General features: G+C 41.3%; 1 protein-coding gene across 2 annotated transcripts in view; it reads right to left on the reverse strand.

The window, feature by feature from the left end:
- The window catches only part of LOC122564415 (genetic suppressor element 1-like), a 301,389-nt gene that overhangs the window by 254,771 nt on the left and 29,659 nt on the right, over window positions 1-16,959 (reverse strand). For both annotated transcript variants that reach the window (XM_043719252.1, XM_043719243.1), the window contains exon 2: window positions 8,668-8,745. In XM_043719252.1, the coding sequence (XP_043575187.1) occupies window positions 8,668-8,745 (78 nt within the window). The remainder of the gene's footprint in view (window positions 1-8,667; window positions 8,746-16,959) is intronic.

Raw genomic sequence — 16,959 nt, forward strand, 5'->3', positions numbered from 1 at the left:
CAAGACATCCAGCACTTCCTCCTCTGTAATCTGGACATTTTGCAAAATGTCACCATCTATTTCCCTACAGTCTATATCTTCCATATCCTTTTCCACAGTAAATACTGATGCAAAATATTCATTTAGTATCTCCCCATTTTCAGCGGCTCTACACAAAGGCCATCTTACTGATCTTTGAGGGGCTCTATTCTCTCCCTAGTTACCCTTTTGGCCTTAATATATTTGTAAAAACCCTTTGGATTCTCCTTAATTCTATTTGCCAAAGCTATCTCATGTCCCTGTTTTGCCCTCCTGATTTCCCTCTTAAGTATACTCCTACTTTCTTTATACTCTTCTAAGGATTCACCCGATCTATCCTGTCTATACCTGACATATGCTTCCTTCTTTTTCTTAACCAAACCCTCAATTTCTTTAGTCATCCAGCATTCCCTATACCTACCGGCTTTCCCTTTCACCCTGACAGGAATATACTTTCTCTGGATTCTTGTTATCTCATTTCTGAAGGCTTCCCATTTTCCAGCCGTCCCTTTACCTGCGAACACCTGCCTCCAATCAGCTTTCGATAGTTCTTGCCTAATACCATCAAAATTGGCCTTTCTCCAATTTAGGACTTCAACTTTTAGATCTGGTCTATCCTTTTCCATCACTACTTTAAAACGAATAGAATTATGGTTGCTGGCCCCAAAGTGCTTCCCCACTGACACCTCAGTCACCTGCCCTGCCTTATTTGCCAAGAGTCGGTCAAGTTTTGCACCTTCTTTAGTAGGTACATCCACATACTGAATCAGAAAATTGTCTTCTACACACTTAAGAAATTCCTCTCCATCTAAACCATTAATACGATAGCAGTCCCAGTCGATGTTTGGAAAGTTAAAATCCCCTACCATAACTACCCTATTATTCTTACAGATAGCTGAGATCTCCTTACAAGTTTGTTTCTCAATTTCCCTCTGATTATTGGGAGATCTATAATACAATCCCAATAAGGTGATCATCCCTTTCTTATTTCTCAGTTCCACCCAAATAACTTCCCTGGATGTATTTCCAGGAATATCCTCCCTCAGTACAGCTGTAATGCTATCCCTTATCAAAAATGCCACTCCCCCTCCTCTCTTGCCTCCCTTTCTATCCTTCCTGTAGCATTTGTATCCTGAACATTAAACTGCCAGTCCTGCCCATCCCTGAGCAATGTTTCTATAATTACTATGATATCCCAGTCCCATGTTCCTAACCATGCCCTGAGTTCATCTGCCTTCCCTGTTAGGCCCTTTGCAGTGAAATAAATGCAGTTAATTTATTAGTTCTATCTTTTCCCTGCCTGCCCTGATTGTTTGACTCACTTCTGTTCTCAGCTGTACCCGTCTCAGATCGATCTCTTTCCTCACTATCCTTCTCCCATACACCAGCTCCTCAGCCATGCATTCATCTGCTCCATCCTCCTATTCTTGCCCTCACTAGCTCGTCGCACTGGGAGTAATCCAGATATTACTACCCTTGAGGACCTCCTTTTTAAATTTCTGCCTAACTCTCTGTAATCTCCCTTCAGAATCTCAACCTTTTCCCTTCCAATGTCATTGGTTCCAATGTGTCTTATCAGTTTTATCTTATATAATTCCCTGTTTCTTATTTCCAAGAAACACGTTTGCAAATGTTTGTGTTAAATAACTACAGAGTTTGTGCCACTTGATCTGAACTGCCCTACAATTTTATTACATGTGATACAAAACCAAGTTAACCAGAAGCCTGCCAAGGACAACTGATGGGGCAAAATCTGTGTAAAAAGCAAAACAAATAAAAAATGCAAATAATAAAAAGCGCAGTTCCGGTGATTGGAAAAGATATGCTGAACAGCAAAGGGTGTCAAAACAGATAATATGAACTGAAAAAATGGACCAAGAAGAATTACTTTCAAGGTATATCACATTTCTCCTCAGGTTTTCCACAGTAGATATTCAGTGAGTAGATAAGAAAGTGGCATGAGAAACCCCATTCTTTGCAGGGTATGAGATAGAGGGCTACAGGCCCAACAGCTTTTTGTATAAATGGGCTGAAGTATCAATTTTTCTCCTCAGTGATAATATGGCTATAGTGTTTTGCTTAATTCAGAGATGTGGGCCCAGTGTTAAGATCTATGGCACCCCATCAAAGTTTTCCTCCAACTCTCAACAAACTCTTTGAACGCAAATTCATTATTGTTTCCTACTCTTCAGACAAGCTCCAATCCATTCCCTGGGTAAACACAGTTTTGAATTCAATTAGTAGCCTGCTCAGTGAAAGTCTTTGGGAAATTGAAGTAAAGTCTGCGATGGCACTTACCACACTCTACTTGGGTTATCACTCCAAGTGAAATTCAAGGAAGTTGGTCAGTTGGGATCTTAGCTTTCTGATTCTTGCTGTCCACTAGGTTTGCTGTGTAGATAAGGCTAAATTTTACTCCTGATAATAGTTATCTGGTTCGATTTTGTCATTCTTTTTGAATATGGGCTTTTTCCTATTTTACTCCAAGCCCCAGGCTCACAAATCTCTTCCCGAGTCTCCCTTAGCACACTGCAATAATCAAATGAGGATTCATCTTTCTGGGGCTTCCATTTTGTTTGTAACAAACTAATTGATTTTATTTGGAATATCTTTGACTACAGAGAGCTTGTTGCTCATTTGTTCTGTTTGAATACTTGGATCAAATAATTATACATAATATTTATTACTTGTTAATCAACCTCAACTTCAAACTTGTTTGCAATTTCTTCTGATTGCCTCCCTGCTATTGTGGTTGAATTATATTTTTACTGCTCTATTTAACTTCCTATTCCTCTCTGGATTTTTCTTTGTCTCTTTCAGCTTTTTCATGCGTTCTGTTTTTTTTTATTTACTATTTGGTCCCAATGAGCTATTTTGCTTTTATTCTTGTAGGATTTGTACAGACACAGTTTTTCTATTTATTCCACTATTAAATTGTTTGTAAATCAGAATAAAACCACTCCTGACAGAGTTTGCAGGGTCAGCAGCAGGTCATCTCTCTTACAGCATGCACAAGTGCCAATTTGGATGACTCACTGGTACCAACTTGACCAAACCTCCAGAGCAAGAGAACTAATTAAAGTGATTTACTTTTCAAAAGCAAAATTCTACCAGCGCAGATCGCATATGTCTTCAACAATTCTTTCACTGATATGCCAAGATTTCTTCCAAATCTGTAAATTATGTCTCCCAGTTCAAAAAGTATTTGCTTCCGGCTCCACCATCTTGCACTTTTTAATTGCAAGATAGAAGGTGGAGCTCTGCCATTAGCAAAAAAAAGACACACTTCAGTGATGTTCTCTCTAAATTATCTTTCATTCTGGAAGAATCCAAGTTTCTCCATCAATGTTAGCCCTCAAATAAAAATTAGTTTCTGAATGTAAGTCACAAATGTGTAGAAGAATGCAAAATAATCTGGAAAATTGGAAAAAGCTGCCCTTAGAATTGTTCCCAACAGATAATGAATAAATGTGACCTCAATTAATAAGAGTATCATTATTAATTTCATCCTCCACACTCCGTGACACCTCCAGTGCAATAGATTTCAAAAGCCTGATTTAGGAGGCCTGCATGAGGCAGGGGTGTAATGAGGGTGGATGTGGTAGTTAAACTGCAGGGAACTATGGTAGAGAAGATCTCCAGCCAGGCCCCTGGTGCAAAATGTTACTGATAGCAGAACTGTCTTCAAAAAAGCTTCCTGCCACAATGGGTTGGTGGGGGGTAAATCTAAACATTTCAGTAGTCAATTAGTAGTCATTTTATGAGGCTGTTCCTCTTTTCCTGTCTGCAGATCAACCAAGTGGGTGTGTAGGCTGCTGACAGAATGTAGGCGACCTACAATGGCATAGATCAAGTCTTTCTTCATTTTCAGACAGAAAAGAGCCACTAGGACACCACCAATTGGCATAGAAGGGATTGCCCAGATTTATAACTTAAAAGCATTTTTTACTTTTTTCTGAGCATGTGGAGTGTAGGCTGTACTGTGGCGACCAGAACTGTATGCGGTATTCCAAATGTGGTCGAACCAAAGACCTGATTAGTGATGGCTTGACTTGTGTGAAATCCAGAGGAAGTCCCATTAGTCAACTGTGCATGTTGCTGACAATCCTTTCCCATCATTGATGGGTTCCAAACATTTCAATAAATTTTACCCCATGGAACAAAAGAAGGATTTTTCAAGTGTACATTTCTGATAAAGTCCATTAGTTCTCATGCCTACAAAACAACACTGGCTGCACTTCAAAGTTATTCAAGAAGTTTAAATATTAACTTAAGTTTGATCTTTTACAAACAGAGAAATGTGTAATGAAGGGATTGACTGTGCAATCGTATCACCAAACTGTTCAAAAATCTTTACATTTAAGATAAGTTTTACGTAACAAAGAACAATGAAAATTACAGCAAGGAGCAGACCCTTTGGCCTTCCAAGCCTGTGCTGATCCAGATCCTCTATCTAAACCTGTCACCTATTTTCTAAAGATCTGTATCCCTCTGGTCCCTGCCCATTCATGTATCTATCTAGATACATCTTAAATGACGCTATCATGCCCACCTGCACCACCCTCTGTGTAAAGAACCTTCCAAGCAGTATCTCCCTTAAACTTTTCCCTTCTCACCTTGAATTCGTGACCCCTAGTAATTGAATCCTTCACTGTTGGAAAAAGCTTCTTGCTATCCACCCTGTCTATACCTCTCATGATTTTGTAGATCTCAATCAGGTCCCTCCTCAATCTCTTCTTTCTAATGAAAATATTCCTAATCTATTCAACCTCTCTTCATAGCTAGCGCCCTCCGTACCAGGCAACATCTTGAGAACCTCCTCTGCACCCTCTCTAAAGCATCCACATCGTTTTGGTACTGTGGCGACCAGAACTGTATGCGGTATTCCAAATGTGGTCGAACCAAAGACTTATACAACTGTAACATGACCTGCCAACTCTTGAACTCAATACCCAGGTCAATTAAGTGGTCAAGAAGGCATATGACATGATGAAGGAAAGCATGCCATATGCCTTCTTGACCACTCTATTGACCTGGGTTGCCACCTTCAGGTACAGTAGATCTGAACACCAAAATCTCTCTGTACATCAATTTTCCCCAGGACTTTTCCATTTACCGTATTGTTCCTAAATTAATGTTCCTAACAAATTGCAATGTAATAGGTTACACTTCATTTCAGCAATGTCCTTTCAGGTCACTCTTAGTTGCCTTACAAGTTCACCAGAGTTGAAATACATCACAATGCTTAGTTATTGTAAAGCATCATGATTCCTCTGACCCCAGACTGGATTAGCATAGCCATTCATATGGATTTGCTTGATACTGATATGTAGGGAATGATCTGAAGTATTCCCATCTATAATATAATTTGCTAGACAATATTGGGATGGATTTTACCACTATTCTGATGCTAGATTTGCAGTGGGGATTGGAAAGGGTGTGTTAGGGTGTGCCTGTAAAAGAGTGAAGGAAGGTGGGGCTGGAGTACCCGTTGTCTTTGTGTTGCCATGGCATTTTCAATGTTAGGGAAAGTGGAGAACACTCTTCCTGCTCAGAGCCCAGGGAAGTGGCCAACAAAGGGACTCTTCCTGACATTGTTGCTACTTTACCAGCTGTAGGTGAGCCATGCTCTCTTGTCATATTCCAACTGCATAAAAATAGTGAATATGGTTTTAGGTTAGCACCAGTGCTGCATGAACAGCAAAACCACATCCCAAACATGACATCAGAACCTGGACCGGCAGCATTGGGATAATGAGAATTTTCAGAAGGAAGAAGTTGCTCTGCTGGTTTTGGTTTTAAACAGCTGATTTGGAGGTAACGGTTTTAACAAACCACTCCTGATTTGTGACAGATGTCAAACCACAAAATTGCGTACTTCCTCACTATGAATTACCTCTCACTGAAATGGCAAGAGCACTGCAGCCAAAATTTACCCTTTACTTGAGAAGTGGTGGAAAGCAGTTCTGGCTTCACACCTACATTAAACTTGTGGAGTCCCTTATGTTTTTGTACATAGAGGGGGATTTTCTGTCCATTGAAAATGACTACAAAGAGCCTATGAAAATTACTACCATTTTACATGTAATCAATGTAATAGAATTTCCTGAAACAGAAATCCTGAAAGAGTTACTGCATTATATTGTTTTATTTTGAAGAACACTATTTGAAAAACTACAGCACTTCACTTGTTATAGTTGTAATCAGTATTCCAATGTTCTATTGCATATATTTTAGCCTTACTTGCTATGTAATACCATTTAACAGTCACTGACATAAAAGTTTAACACGAGCAAATTTACAAACTTCAAACTGGTAATTTATAAATGACAGTGTCTGTTCTGAATGTTGGTAATATTTTGTCAACATTTATGTTGTGCACTATTTAACCTTTTCCCTTTTAGCCATCTTTCAAATAATCATTTCACACATGGCATCTGTTATCTGACCTGCAAATGAAAGTGCATGGCCTGTGCATAACCCAGGAAAAGTGTCAACTCAGCTTCATCCCCACTGCTCTGAGCTATAAGTGACAGGGGAATAGGTCTGGAAAGTGGATAATATTAAAGGTCATTTCCGATATTTTGAAACAGAAAACTATAAGTGCACCATGTCCCCATTACCCAGGTGTAATTATTCACAAAGAAAAGTGTGGCTTCTCAAATTTTAAAGCTGCCTCCATTGGGAATGTCACTGATGCTGTGCTTCAAGATAAAATTCCTGAGCCAATGTGTAGTTTTTCAGAGCCACTTATACAGTGGAATGACAAATTAATGTTAGTTTAATGCAGTTTTTCTTAAAAAAAAAAGTATCTTAACCTTGTTTGGTTAAGTCATGTTTTAAGATTTAATCTGCTCTGAATATAGATCTTATTCAACTTTCTATGCTAGCAATTTCATATTGTTAGACAAAAACTGAAATGAAGTGCAGAGATAAATAACTACAAAATGTACCATGTTTTGCAAATACTGTTGCATCAAAATAGCTATAAAGCTGCTCTTCCTACCCAAAAACTACCACCAGTGAATCGTTAATGGACAATTGTGTATTTCCTAAAGTCCAACTAATAACTGCTAACAGTCAAGAGGTATGACATTAGATCTGAAAAATGAAGCCAGTTTTGATATATACCCAAACAATATAAACAGTTTTCAGTTATTAAATTGGAGTCACTCTTATCACAAATCTTACTCCAGACTGATGCTAACAACAATCATATATTGTCAAAAACTGCTCTAATTCACTCCAATTAAATGGGCACAAAAAATTGTGAAATATTCCAGCTATCATTGTACTGCAACTATGTTCTCCAGCCAAAGACTACGATTTGAGGCTTTTTTACATGGAAATCTTCATGATAATAGCTTTCATCTTTTAAAAAAAAATGAAATAATAGGAAAATATTAACATTATTCATTATTCCAGATTTTTTTGTAGAATATTCAGTAATTACCCTCAGAGGCAGATGAGTATTAAGAAATGTATGGGTTAAGTATTTCAGTTCCCAATTGTTGGAAATCTGCAGTATTGGGAGCAGCAAGTTTGCCTGAATTAGTCACTGACTCTCAGGGTCAGGTATCCCTTTTGCTAACCAGGTTTTCACACATTCCTAAAAGCATAAACTGTGTAAATAGAACAGCAGATGTTTGAAGGCAGGAGTGTTTGATCATGACAGATTGTAAACAGCAGGTGCTTCAAAGCCTCAGGTAACCCTAGACATTCAGCAGTGGTAATGTCCAGTCTCTACATTATAACATGATTATTCATGTTCTCTCTTCCATAAAGATATCAGTACTGATACATCTCAGTGACTATGTTAAAACTGCCAAGAACCACCTCCAAAATGAGGCTATTCTGCCTTTTATTTCTTTTTCAATTTTATTGCAAATTTTGTTTTTCCTTTTGTAACATTGTGCTGTGTTCATTGCCTATATAAGGATGAGCAAATAACCAGCTCTCACCTCTCTTGTTGAGGGCACTGTGACTAACTTTATCAAGGACTTGATAAAGTAGCCCTTTTTGGTCATTTGCAATTTTGCCTTTCTTTTGGGAAACTCTCTCTCTCTCTCTCTTTTCCTGGCCTTCCATTACTTTCCCTTTTATTGTTATTCTCTGTGTTCCTTGTCATCCTCCTTTACAGTTCTCTTATTAAGACTCAACAGAACGATGGAGGGGCATCAGCACTGTGTTCACTTTGTGAAGGTTGGTTTCTCCATAAACTTTACCTGAGAAAGCTCTAACATTTTCACTGTGTGCTGAATTTCAGATCACCTACAGCAATCAGTAATTAACTCCACCTGTAGTGTGTTCATCGATGGTAGTTGTCTACAAATTGCGAATTGCAACTTTTATTATGGCTTTTCCCCACAGGCAGCAGGTGCTGGCACCTCGGCTGCCAACAGCCAAGAAAATTGGTGGCAGTTTATCCTATTGTTTCAGTGCAGCTGTCCATAACAAGAAGCATCCCTTCCTCTGCTAATTTCTGACAATGTTGGAAAGTAAATTATTCCAAAGTAGGTACCATAAACATTCATTTTCTCTTAGTCTTTTGATTAGCATCTTGAGTAGAGAAATGCCAAGTTCAAAGAATTTGTTGATAATTACAATATTCAAGTCAGAAGATTGGTTGGTATATTTTGCATTATTTACCTTTTACTAAAGGCACATACTTCTTTTTCACCCACTTTCCTCTGCCAGGCACGCAGTCTTCCATGGATAGTTGTTGATCTAATGCAGATAGGAAAGATGCAGTTAACTATTGCTTTATGGTTCTCTATCTTCAAGTATGTATAGGTAATATATTTATACATGTAGACAAGGTACTATCAAGCATTTAGAGAGATTTAGACCCAGTCAGACTGCTCTCAGGGGTGCCCAATTACAGATTTTGTTAGGCTCCATCTAGTTTATCTGCTTTCCAGTCAGAGCAGAGCTTTGTACATTAAGCTCTGTGTTATATAATGGAATTGCTGGATGAATTCTGAGGCTTCGATATGTTCCACAGCACAAGACGCAGATTTGCATTTTAAAATCCTGATGGTTAGAGGGAACCCGAGTATTTACTATTCACTCGTCTGTCTTAGGTGAATAAAACTTTATATATTGGTTTCGAGCCCAAGTTTTGATCGACGTCTGCATACGACAAGATGTGATACATTTTAGTAGCTGGTGTACAGAATTACTGTTTTCTTTTACAATTAATAGGCCTTGCTATCATTTAACCAGATATTTTGCAGAAAAAAATGCATTCAGCTCATTGAGGACATTAAGTCAACTTAGGGAACTTATTATTTAGCATAAAAATCCAAAACACAACAGCAATCGATATCACAGGAGGGGTCAATCATTAAAATAGATCCTATTCAAAGGTACTTATAGCAGAAGGAATATTTACAATTTAAAAAAAGCTTATTTAAAACAAGAGATTTTTCTTTACAAAGAAGGGCAAGACTTTAATTTATTTTATTCTCTTATTTCAAGTTGAATTCACTTCAGAAACCTCAAGGACTTAATCAACCTAATTAACTCTATTATCAAAAACAAGATACAATTAATAGAAATATTGTCATGAAAGCCTTAACAAAAACACAACACACTACAAGTCACATGTAGGTCCTATATTAGCGGCCAATTGGGACATCAATTTCAGGATTTTATATCAGAGTATTCAGGTGAACTTCACTCCATCTGAACAGAGCAAAAGTGTTTTCAGAGGCTACTGGCCAATTATGCCCTCAATCATTGAGACATGTCAAGCGTCTACAGGATGCATCCAATTGGTTGATTAGGGAAAAAAGTTTCCTTGGGAGATTAAGAGGGACAAGAGTACCCCCCTGTATCCTCCAAGAAATGTCTAGGCCTCCATCCTAACAGACTCGCCCTCATTTCCAAAGGTGAAACCCTGCAAAATTTTAGCAATCACTCAACCTAAACCACATGATTGAAACACACTTGTAGTTTGCTAGGTGTCACTCTGCAGTTGTTTTGTGTGGCCAACTAACTGTGCAATGATAATCAGGTCAAGACTCCCGCAGAGATTCCACAGTGGAAAGTTCAGCAGCTCTCCCACAGTTTCCCATCTGGGAGATAAAATCCATGCTTCATTTATGATTACCACATGCAAGAAAATAGAACAACTGAGGTTTTCTGCTTCTTTGCTCACTGGCTTGTGATTCCCTACCCATTCAATTCACTGGAAAGTACATCTTTGACTGATGAGTGCAGAAGTACAAATACTTAAGACAGACTGTGGAACTCACATCAGCAGGAAGTTAAAAGATTAGAGGATTACAGAGAAACAGTAAAATGATAATAATCAGTGTGGCCTTTTAGAGAATCCTTGAAATTGCAAATGCGAAAATAAATATCGACAATACCTCTGATTATCCAGGTCTAATGAGGATTTAAGGAAAATCCTAAATGGTGTTGGTAACCAAACAAAGGATTTGAACTGGAAATCTATTCGATTTGTTTTGTTGAAGTTAACAATGTAATGATTATGTCAAACCCAGAGTAGCAGATTTTATGTTTTCTCCTGGTTTATATATTGGAGCTCAGCAGCTGAACCCTTCTCATCTGTTTTCATTCCCTTGCTTCCAGCAGGATAGCCAACATTAGTAAAATCTAAGGAGGAGGTTTTGTGCTGCTTATGCAGGAGCAGGTCCAGTTATTGTAATCCTCATAACATATTATTGGACTTGGCAGAATGGCTGTCATATAACAGATTAATATAGACATTCACAACAGTGGGATCTTTATGAAATCATGTTTGCATAAATACCTCAATATTATTGCTGTCTTAAAAGATTCTACATTTGTACATCTTAAATTCCCTTTGCTCACAGGTTGGAGTTAGTAGATTAGACTTAGCATTATTGTCACATGTACTCACATGAGTACAGTGAAACTTTCACAAATCACCAATTACAGCACCATCCTAGGTACCAAGGTGCCTAGCTACAGATTCTTAAGTACAGATTCTTAGGGGGAAAAAAAGAAAAAGAACAAAATAAAAGCTCCAGCAATAAATCAGAAAGATTTATTGTGGGCGGCACGGTGGCACAGTGGTTAGCACTGCTGCCTCACAGCGCCAGAGACCCGGGTTCAATTCCTGCCTCAGGCGACTGACTGTGTGGAGTTTGCACATTCTCCCCGTGTCTGTGTGGGTTTTCCTCTGGGTGCTCCGGTTTCCTCCCACAGTTGCGCTTCGGCGGGTCGGTGTGGACTTGTTGGGCCGAAGGGCCTGTTTCCACACTGTAATGTAATCTAATCTATTCATAGAGAAATGAGAGTTCTGAACAACAGTCATTCTGACCCAGACTGTGCCAAGTTTCACTTCAAGGCCAGGAGTCCGAGTCCACCCTGAGGGGAAGAGTCCAGTCTACGCAGGTGGGGGGAGGAGTCTGAGTTCATACCGATGGGGGGGTGTCTGAGTCCGTCCCGAGGGGCAGGGAATCTGAGTCCATCCTAAGGCTGGGAGTCTGAGTCCATCCTGAGGGTGGGGGTCTGAATCCACCCCAAGGCCAGGAGTCTGAGTCCATCCCGAGTGTGGGAGTCTCGGAAGTCTGAATTCATTGGGAGAGCAGGAGTCTGAGTCCATCCCCAGGGGCGGGGCGTCTGAGTCCATCCCGAGCGCAGGAGTCTGCATCCACCCCAAGGCTAGGAGTCTGAGTCTATCCAGAGTGGCGGGGAGTCTGGGTCCATGCCAGGGGGGGGAGAGTCTGAGTCCATCCAGAGGGGTGGGGAATCTGAGTCCACTCCAAGGCTAGGAGTCTAAGTCCATCCCGAGGTGGGAGTCTGAGTCCATCTAGAGGACAGGGAGTGTGAGTCCATCCCGAGGGCGGGATTCTGAATCCACTCAAAGGCCAGGGTCTGAGTCCATCCAGAGTGGCGGGGTGTCTGAGTCCATTCCAAGGCGCGGGGAGTCTGAGTCCACTCCAAGGGGCGGGGTGTCTGAGTCCATTCCAAGGGGCGGGGTGTCTGAGTCCATCCCAAGGGTGGGAGTCTGAGTCCATCCTGAGGGGCGGGGAGTCTGAGTCCACTCCAAGGGGCGGGGTGTCTGAGTCCACTCCAAGGGGCGGGGTGTCTGAGTCCACTCCAAGGGGCGGGGTGTCTGAGTCCATCCCAAGGGTGGGAGTCTGAGTCCATCCTGAGGGGCGGGGTGTCTGAGTCCATCCCGAGGGCAGAAGTCCATGGATATTGCTGACAATGCTCCCAGAGGGTAGGATGTAAGAAGGGAATAAAATGTGAAAAGACAGAGAAAATACAGGAAAGAAACAGATGGAGCAGGTGAGCTCTGGTTCAGGAGTCCTACTCATCACCATCTTAGTTTGGTTCATATGTATGTACTGCACTGGTACAAAGTACATAAAGAAGCACAAAATGGGTAAATCTGAGTCTGTATCCCATTTTACAGTTTATTCGATACAGTTTTATAAAATCCTGCCTCACCCCCATCTACACACCCAATATATTACATCAATACCCTAAGAGGTGTTACAGTTTTCTTGAGGTGCGATTAGTGGAGCCATTCTCGCCCTGAGGCCAAGTGAGTTTTCTCTCCATATCTCACCAAATCCACCCTATGTGATGCCATTTGAGCCCTCAAGATAAGAATAATATCTGAATTCAACCCAGACTTGCCACACTGTTCCTGGAGCAATTTGCCACTCACTAGAAATCCCCGAAATTGACTGGTATTTCTTAGCTCGCAGCCATATTTAAAGAGCCATTGCGCACTGGATAAGAGCTGTCAGACCAGAGCTTCCCTACTTGACTCCTGACGTTTACCTCAGATATTTGTCCCCTTGGTGATAAGGGGAAATTGGTGCCCAACTTTACGCACAGAGTACCGGGGTTGTGGGGGTTGCTTGCTGGATGGAATGGTACACAACTGGGATTTCCTCTTTCCTGAGGACTAGCAATGGGCGGCACGGTGGCACAGTGGTTAGCACTGCTGCCTCACAGCGCCAGAGACCTGGGTTCAATTCCGCCTCAGGCGACTGACTGTGTGGAGTTTGCACGTTCTCCCCGTGTCTGCGTGGGTTTCCTCCGGGTGCTCCGGTTTCCTCCCACCATCCAAAGATGTGCAGGGTCAGGTGAATTGGCCATGCTAAATTGCCCGTAGTGTTAGGTAAGGGGTAAATGTAGGGGTATGGGTGGGTTGCGCTTCGGCAGGTCGGTGTGGACTTGTTGGGCCGAAGGGCCTGTTTCCACACTGTAATCTAATCTAAATCTAAATGGGATCAATGACATCAAACCATGCCAGCCTGGTCCAAGCTTGCCACCTAGGTAGAGCAGAGTCAGCCACCGAGTGGATTCCCCAGTGGTAAATGCCGATGTTCACAGATGCAGATTCATCTGACTGGTACCCATGGAGTGTGCTGAAGATGTTGGCACCCAGCGTCCAACATGGAGGTCGTTGGAACAAGCAGCGAGTTGAAACTGCCAAGAATTTGCTCTGGGTTTCCATGTCGGAGTTTCTCAATGGCTAATTTGTTTGGTGAGTTTGGTAAGATTGGAACCCATTCTGAACTAACCTGTTAACAAGATGTTTAACAGGCAATACTGAGCATCAATGGTAAACCTGCTGTTGTCTAACGAGAATCACGGCACATCGGCTTGAGAAAAATGAACATGATGCAATCTTGACATTAAGATTGGTCTCGCCAAACATCTAACCTAGTTCTACCACTGGTCTTGCTATAGCCCAGGTTGCTGAGAAGCTGGATTCTGTCTTGCATTTCTGAAACTCTACACAGTCATAGTACAATATTTAAACTTACATCTGCTCCGGTTTTCAGCATTTACCAGCAAGGACTGGTCACTGGACCCCACAAAGAATGCCCATACCTCCCCTCCTCACTTCCGGTGCACTGGGCTTTCCATAAGATGATTGGAGCAGATGTTTGGCCATTCGGCGCATCGAGTCTGCTCCACCATTCAATCATGGCTGATAGTTTTTTCAACCCCATTTTCCCACTTTCTCCCCATAACCTTATCAAGAACTTATCTTTCTCTGTCTTAAATATACTCAATGACCTGGTCTCCACAGCCTTCTGCGGCAATGAATTCCACAGTTTCACCACTCTCTGGCTGAAGAAGTTACTCGTTATCTCTGTTCTAAAAAGTCTTCTCTTTAAGACTGTGCCTTCAGGTCCTCATCTCTCTTGCCAATGGAAACATCTTCCCTAATATCCACTCTGTCCAGGCCATTCAGTATTCTGTTAGTTTCAGTCAGATCCCCATCTCATCCTTCTAAACTTATCAAGTATAGTCCTCGAGCCCTCAAACACTCCTCATATGTTAAGACTTTCATTCCTGGGATCTTTCTTGTGAACTTCCCCTGGACCCACTCCAGGGTCAGTACATCTTTCCTGAGGTGTAGAGCCCAAAATCGTTCATAATATTCTAAATGTGGTCTGACCACAGCCTTATAAAGCCTTAGTAGTCCATCCCAGCTTCTATATTTCGAGATGAATGACAATATTGTATTTCCCTTCCTAACTACCAACTCAACCTGCAAGTTTACATTAAGAGAACCCTGGACTAGGACTCCCAAGTTCCTTTGTACTTTAGATTTCTGAATTTTCTCCTCATTTAGAAAAAATCCATGCCTCTATTCTTCCTAACAAAGTGCCTGACCTCTCACTTTCCCACGTTATATTTCATCTGTGATTTCTTTGTCCATTCTCCTAACCTATCTATATCTTTTTGCAGTCTCCCTGCCTCCTCAATATTACCAGCCCCTCTGCCTCTCTTTGTATCATCTGCAAACTTAGCCAGAATTCCCTCAGTTCCTTCATCCAGCTCATTAATGTATAAAGTGAAAAGTTGTGGTCTCAACACTGACCTTTGTGGAACACCACTTGTCACCAGCTTCCATCCTGAGAACGACCCTTTTATCCCCACTCTCTGCCTTCTGCCAGACAGCCAAGCTTCTATCCATGCTAATATCTGGCCTCTAAACAGCATGGGCCCTCATCTTACTGAACAATCTCTTGTGCAACACCTTATCAAAGGCCTTCTGGAAGTTTAGATAGACAACATCCATTGGCCCTCCTTGGTCTAACCTACTGACTACATCCTCAAAGAATTCTACCAGATTCGTCAAGCATGACTTCCCCATGATGAAACATTGCCCTATCTTACCATACACTTCCAAGTATTCAGAAATCAGAATGGACAGCAATATCTTACCAACTACTGAGGTCAGGCTAATTGGCTTATAATTTCACATTTTTTGCCTTGCTCCCTTCTTGAACAGGGGTGTTACATTAGCAATTTCCTCCGGGACCCTCCCTGACCCCAAATATTTAGGAAAGATCACTACTAAAGCCTCCACTATCTGTTCAGCTGTCTCCTTCAGAACTCTAGGGTGTAGCCCATCTGGTCCAGGAGATTTATCCACTTTCAGACCTTCCAGTTTTTCTAGCATCTTCTCATCAGTGATGACTCTCTGGAATGCTGGGTATCATTCTTTTGGTTCCTGGCATCAACTTCCTTTTTGCTCTGCCTAACAACAACCCTGGTCACCTGCTTCAGGGGCAACAGACCATGGGCATGCTCAGCTAGACCCACACTGCCAAGATTGGGGCAACATTCCTGCTAATTCTAGTTCATATTTGATGAATTTCTGCTCAGAGTTAAGATCAGAGTTATGCTGCTGTTTAATAGCAGTTATGTTATCCTATGGCTAACTTTGCTTGGATGGAATTGTGCCTCTGGAAAGCCACAAAGTCAAACTGCCTTTAAATGAACATAGACCATGACCAATCCAAGTGCATGTATAATTTGTTCACCTGATTTAGCAGATTGGAACATTTTTGTCCTACAGGCTACAAGCTGACAACATGCTTTGGGATTGTTTGGAAGTAATAATATGTGACACCTGAAGAGTGATGTTTAAACTGTAAGGCATATTTTCAACTTCATGTCCATATGTAAGACTGACATTTACTGATTGACTGCCAGAGGCAATGGGATTGACTCTTAACTGCCCTCCGAAATATTCAAGTTGTGTGTGGAAAGGCATTGGCCGAGTGGTATTATTGTTAGACTATTAATCCAGGGACCCAGGCTAATGTTCTGGGGACTTGGGCTCAAATCTCACCATGGCAGATGGTGGAACTTGAATTCAATAAAAATCTGGAATTAAAAGTCCAATGATTACCTTGAAACCATTGTTAAATGTTGGGATAAAATCCATCTGTTTCACTAATGTCCTTTTCGGAAGGAAACTGCCATCCTTACTCGGTCTGGCCTACATGTGACTCCAGACCCACAGCAATGTAGTTGACACCTAACTGGGGTGGGTCACTTGGTACAACTCCTACCCTCTGGGCAATTAGGGATAGGCAATAAATGCTGGTTTGATGACTATCAAACAAGATGAAGAAATTCTAAGTAGTGGCACTGGATTTTCTCAGTGAGCATCTGATATCAACAAACGCATCAAGTTAGACGTCATCTACCATCCCCTGAGAAAAAGAACAGGATGTGACGTCACCACAGGAAATGGCATCACCACAGGAAATGACATCATCAAACCAAAGAAACCCAAACATATAAATAGAAAGCAGGAACTATCAGCCATGTTTCTCCTGAGGCTCACTGAAGATGTTACCTAGTAGGGTGTTGAAACATCTAGAAATGAACCTTGCAGCTCAGCGAGCAAACCTACATCCAGAACCTCAATGTGAGCTACATATCTTCTCAAAACTCACTCAAAACAGCACGTCAGCAGCCCATGGTGTGACAAACGATCACACCATGTGATTTTGCCCAGATTTTGCAAACATCATCCAATTAGGGATGACAGAGCAGTTTTTTGATGTTTAATGACCAATAGGAGGCCTTCCATTTTGAAAGGAGCAGTAGGCAATGATATCAAGTAAATGAATGAGAGACAGAGAACGTGGTTCAAAATGGAGATGTCTGCTC

Source organism: Chiloscyllium plagiosum, chromosome 29 (assembly GCF_004010195.1).
Source record: "Chiloscyllium plagiosum isolate BGI_BamShark_2017 chromosome 29, ASM401019v2, whole genome shotgun sequence".
Taxonomy (NCBI): domain Eukaryota; kingdom Metazoa; phylum Chordata; class Chondrichthyes; order Orectolobiformes; family Hemiscylliidae; genus Chiloscyllium; species Chiloscyllium plagiosum.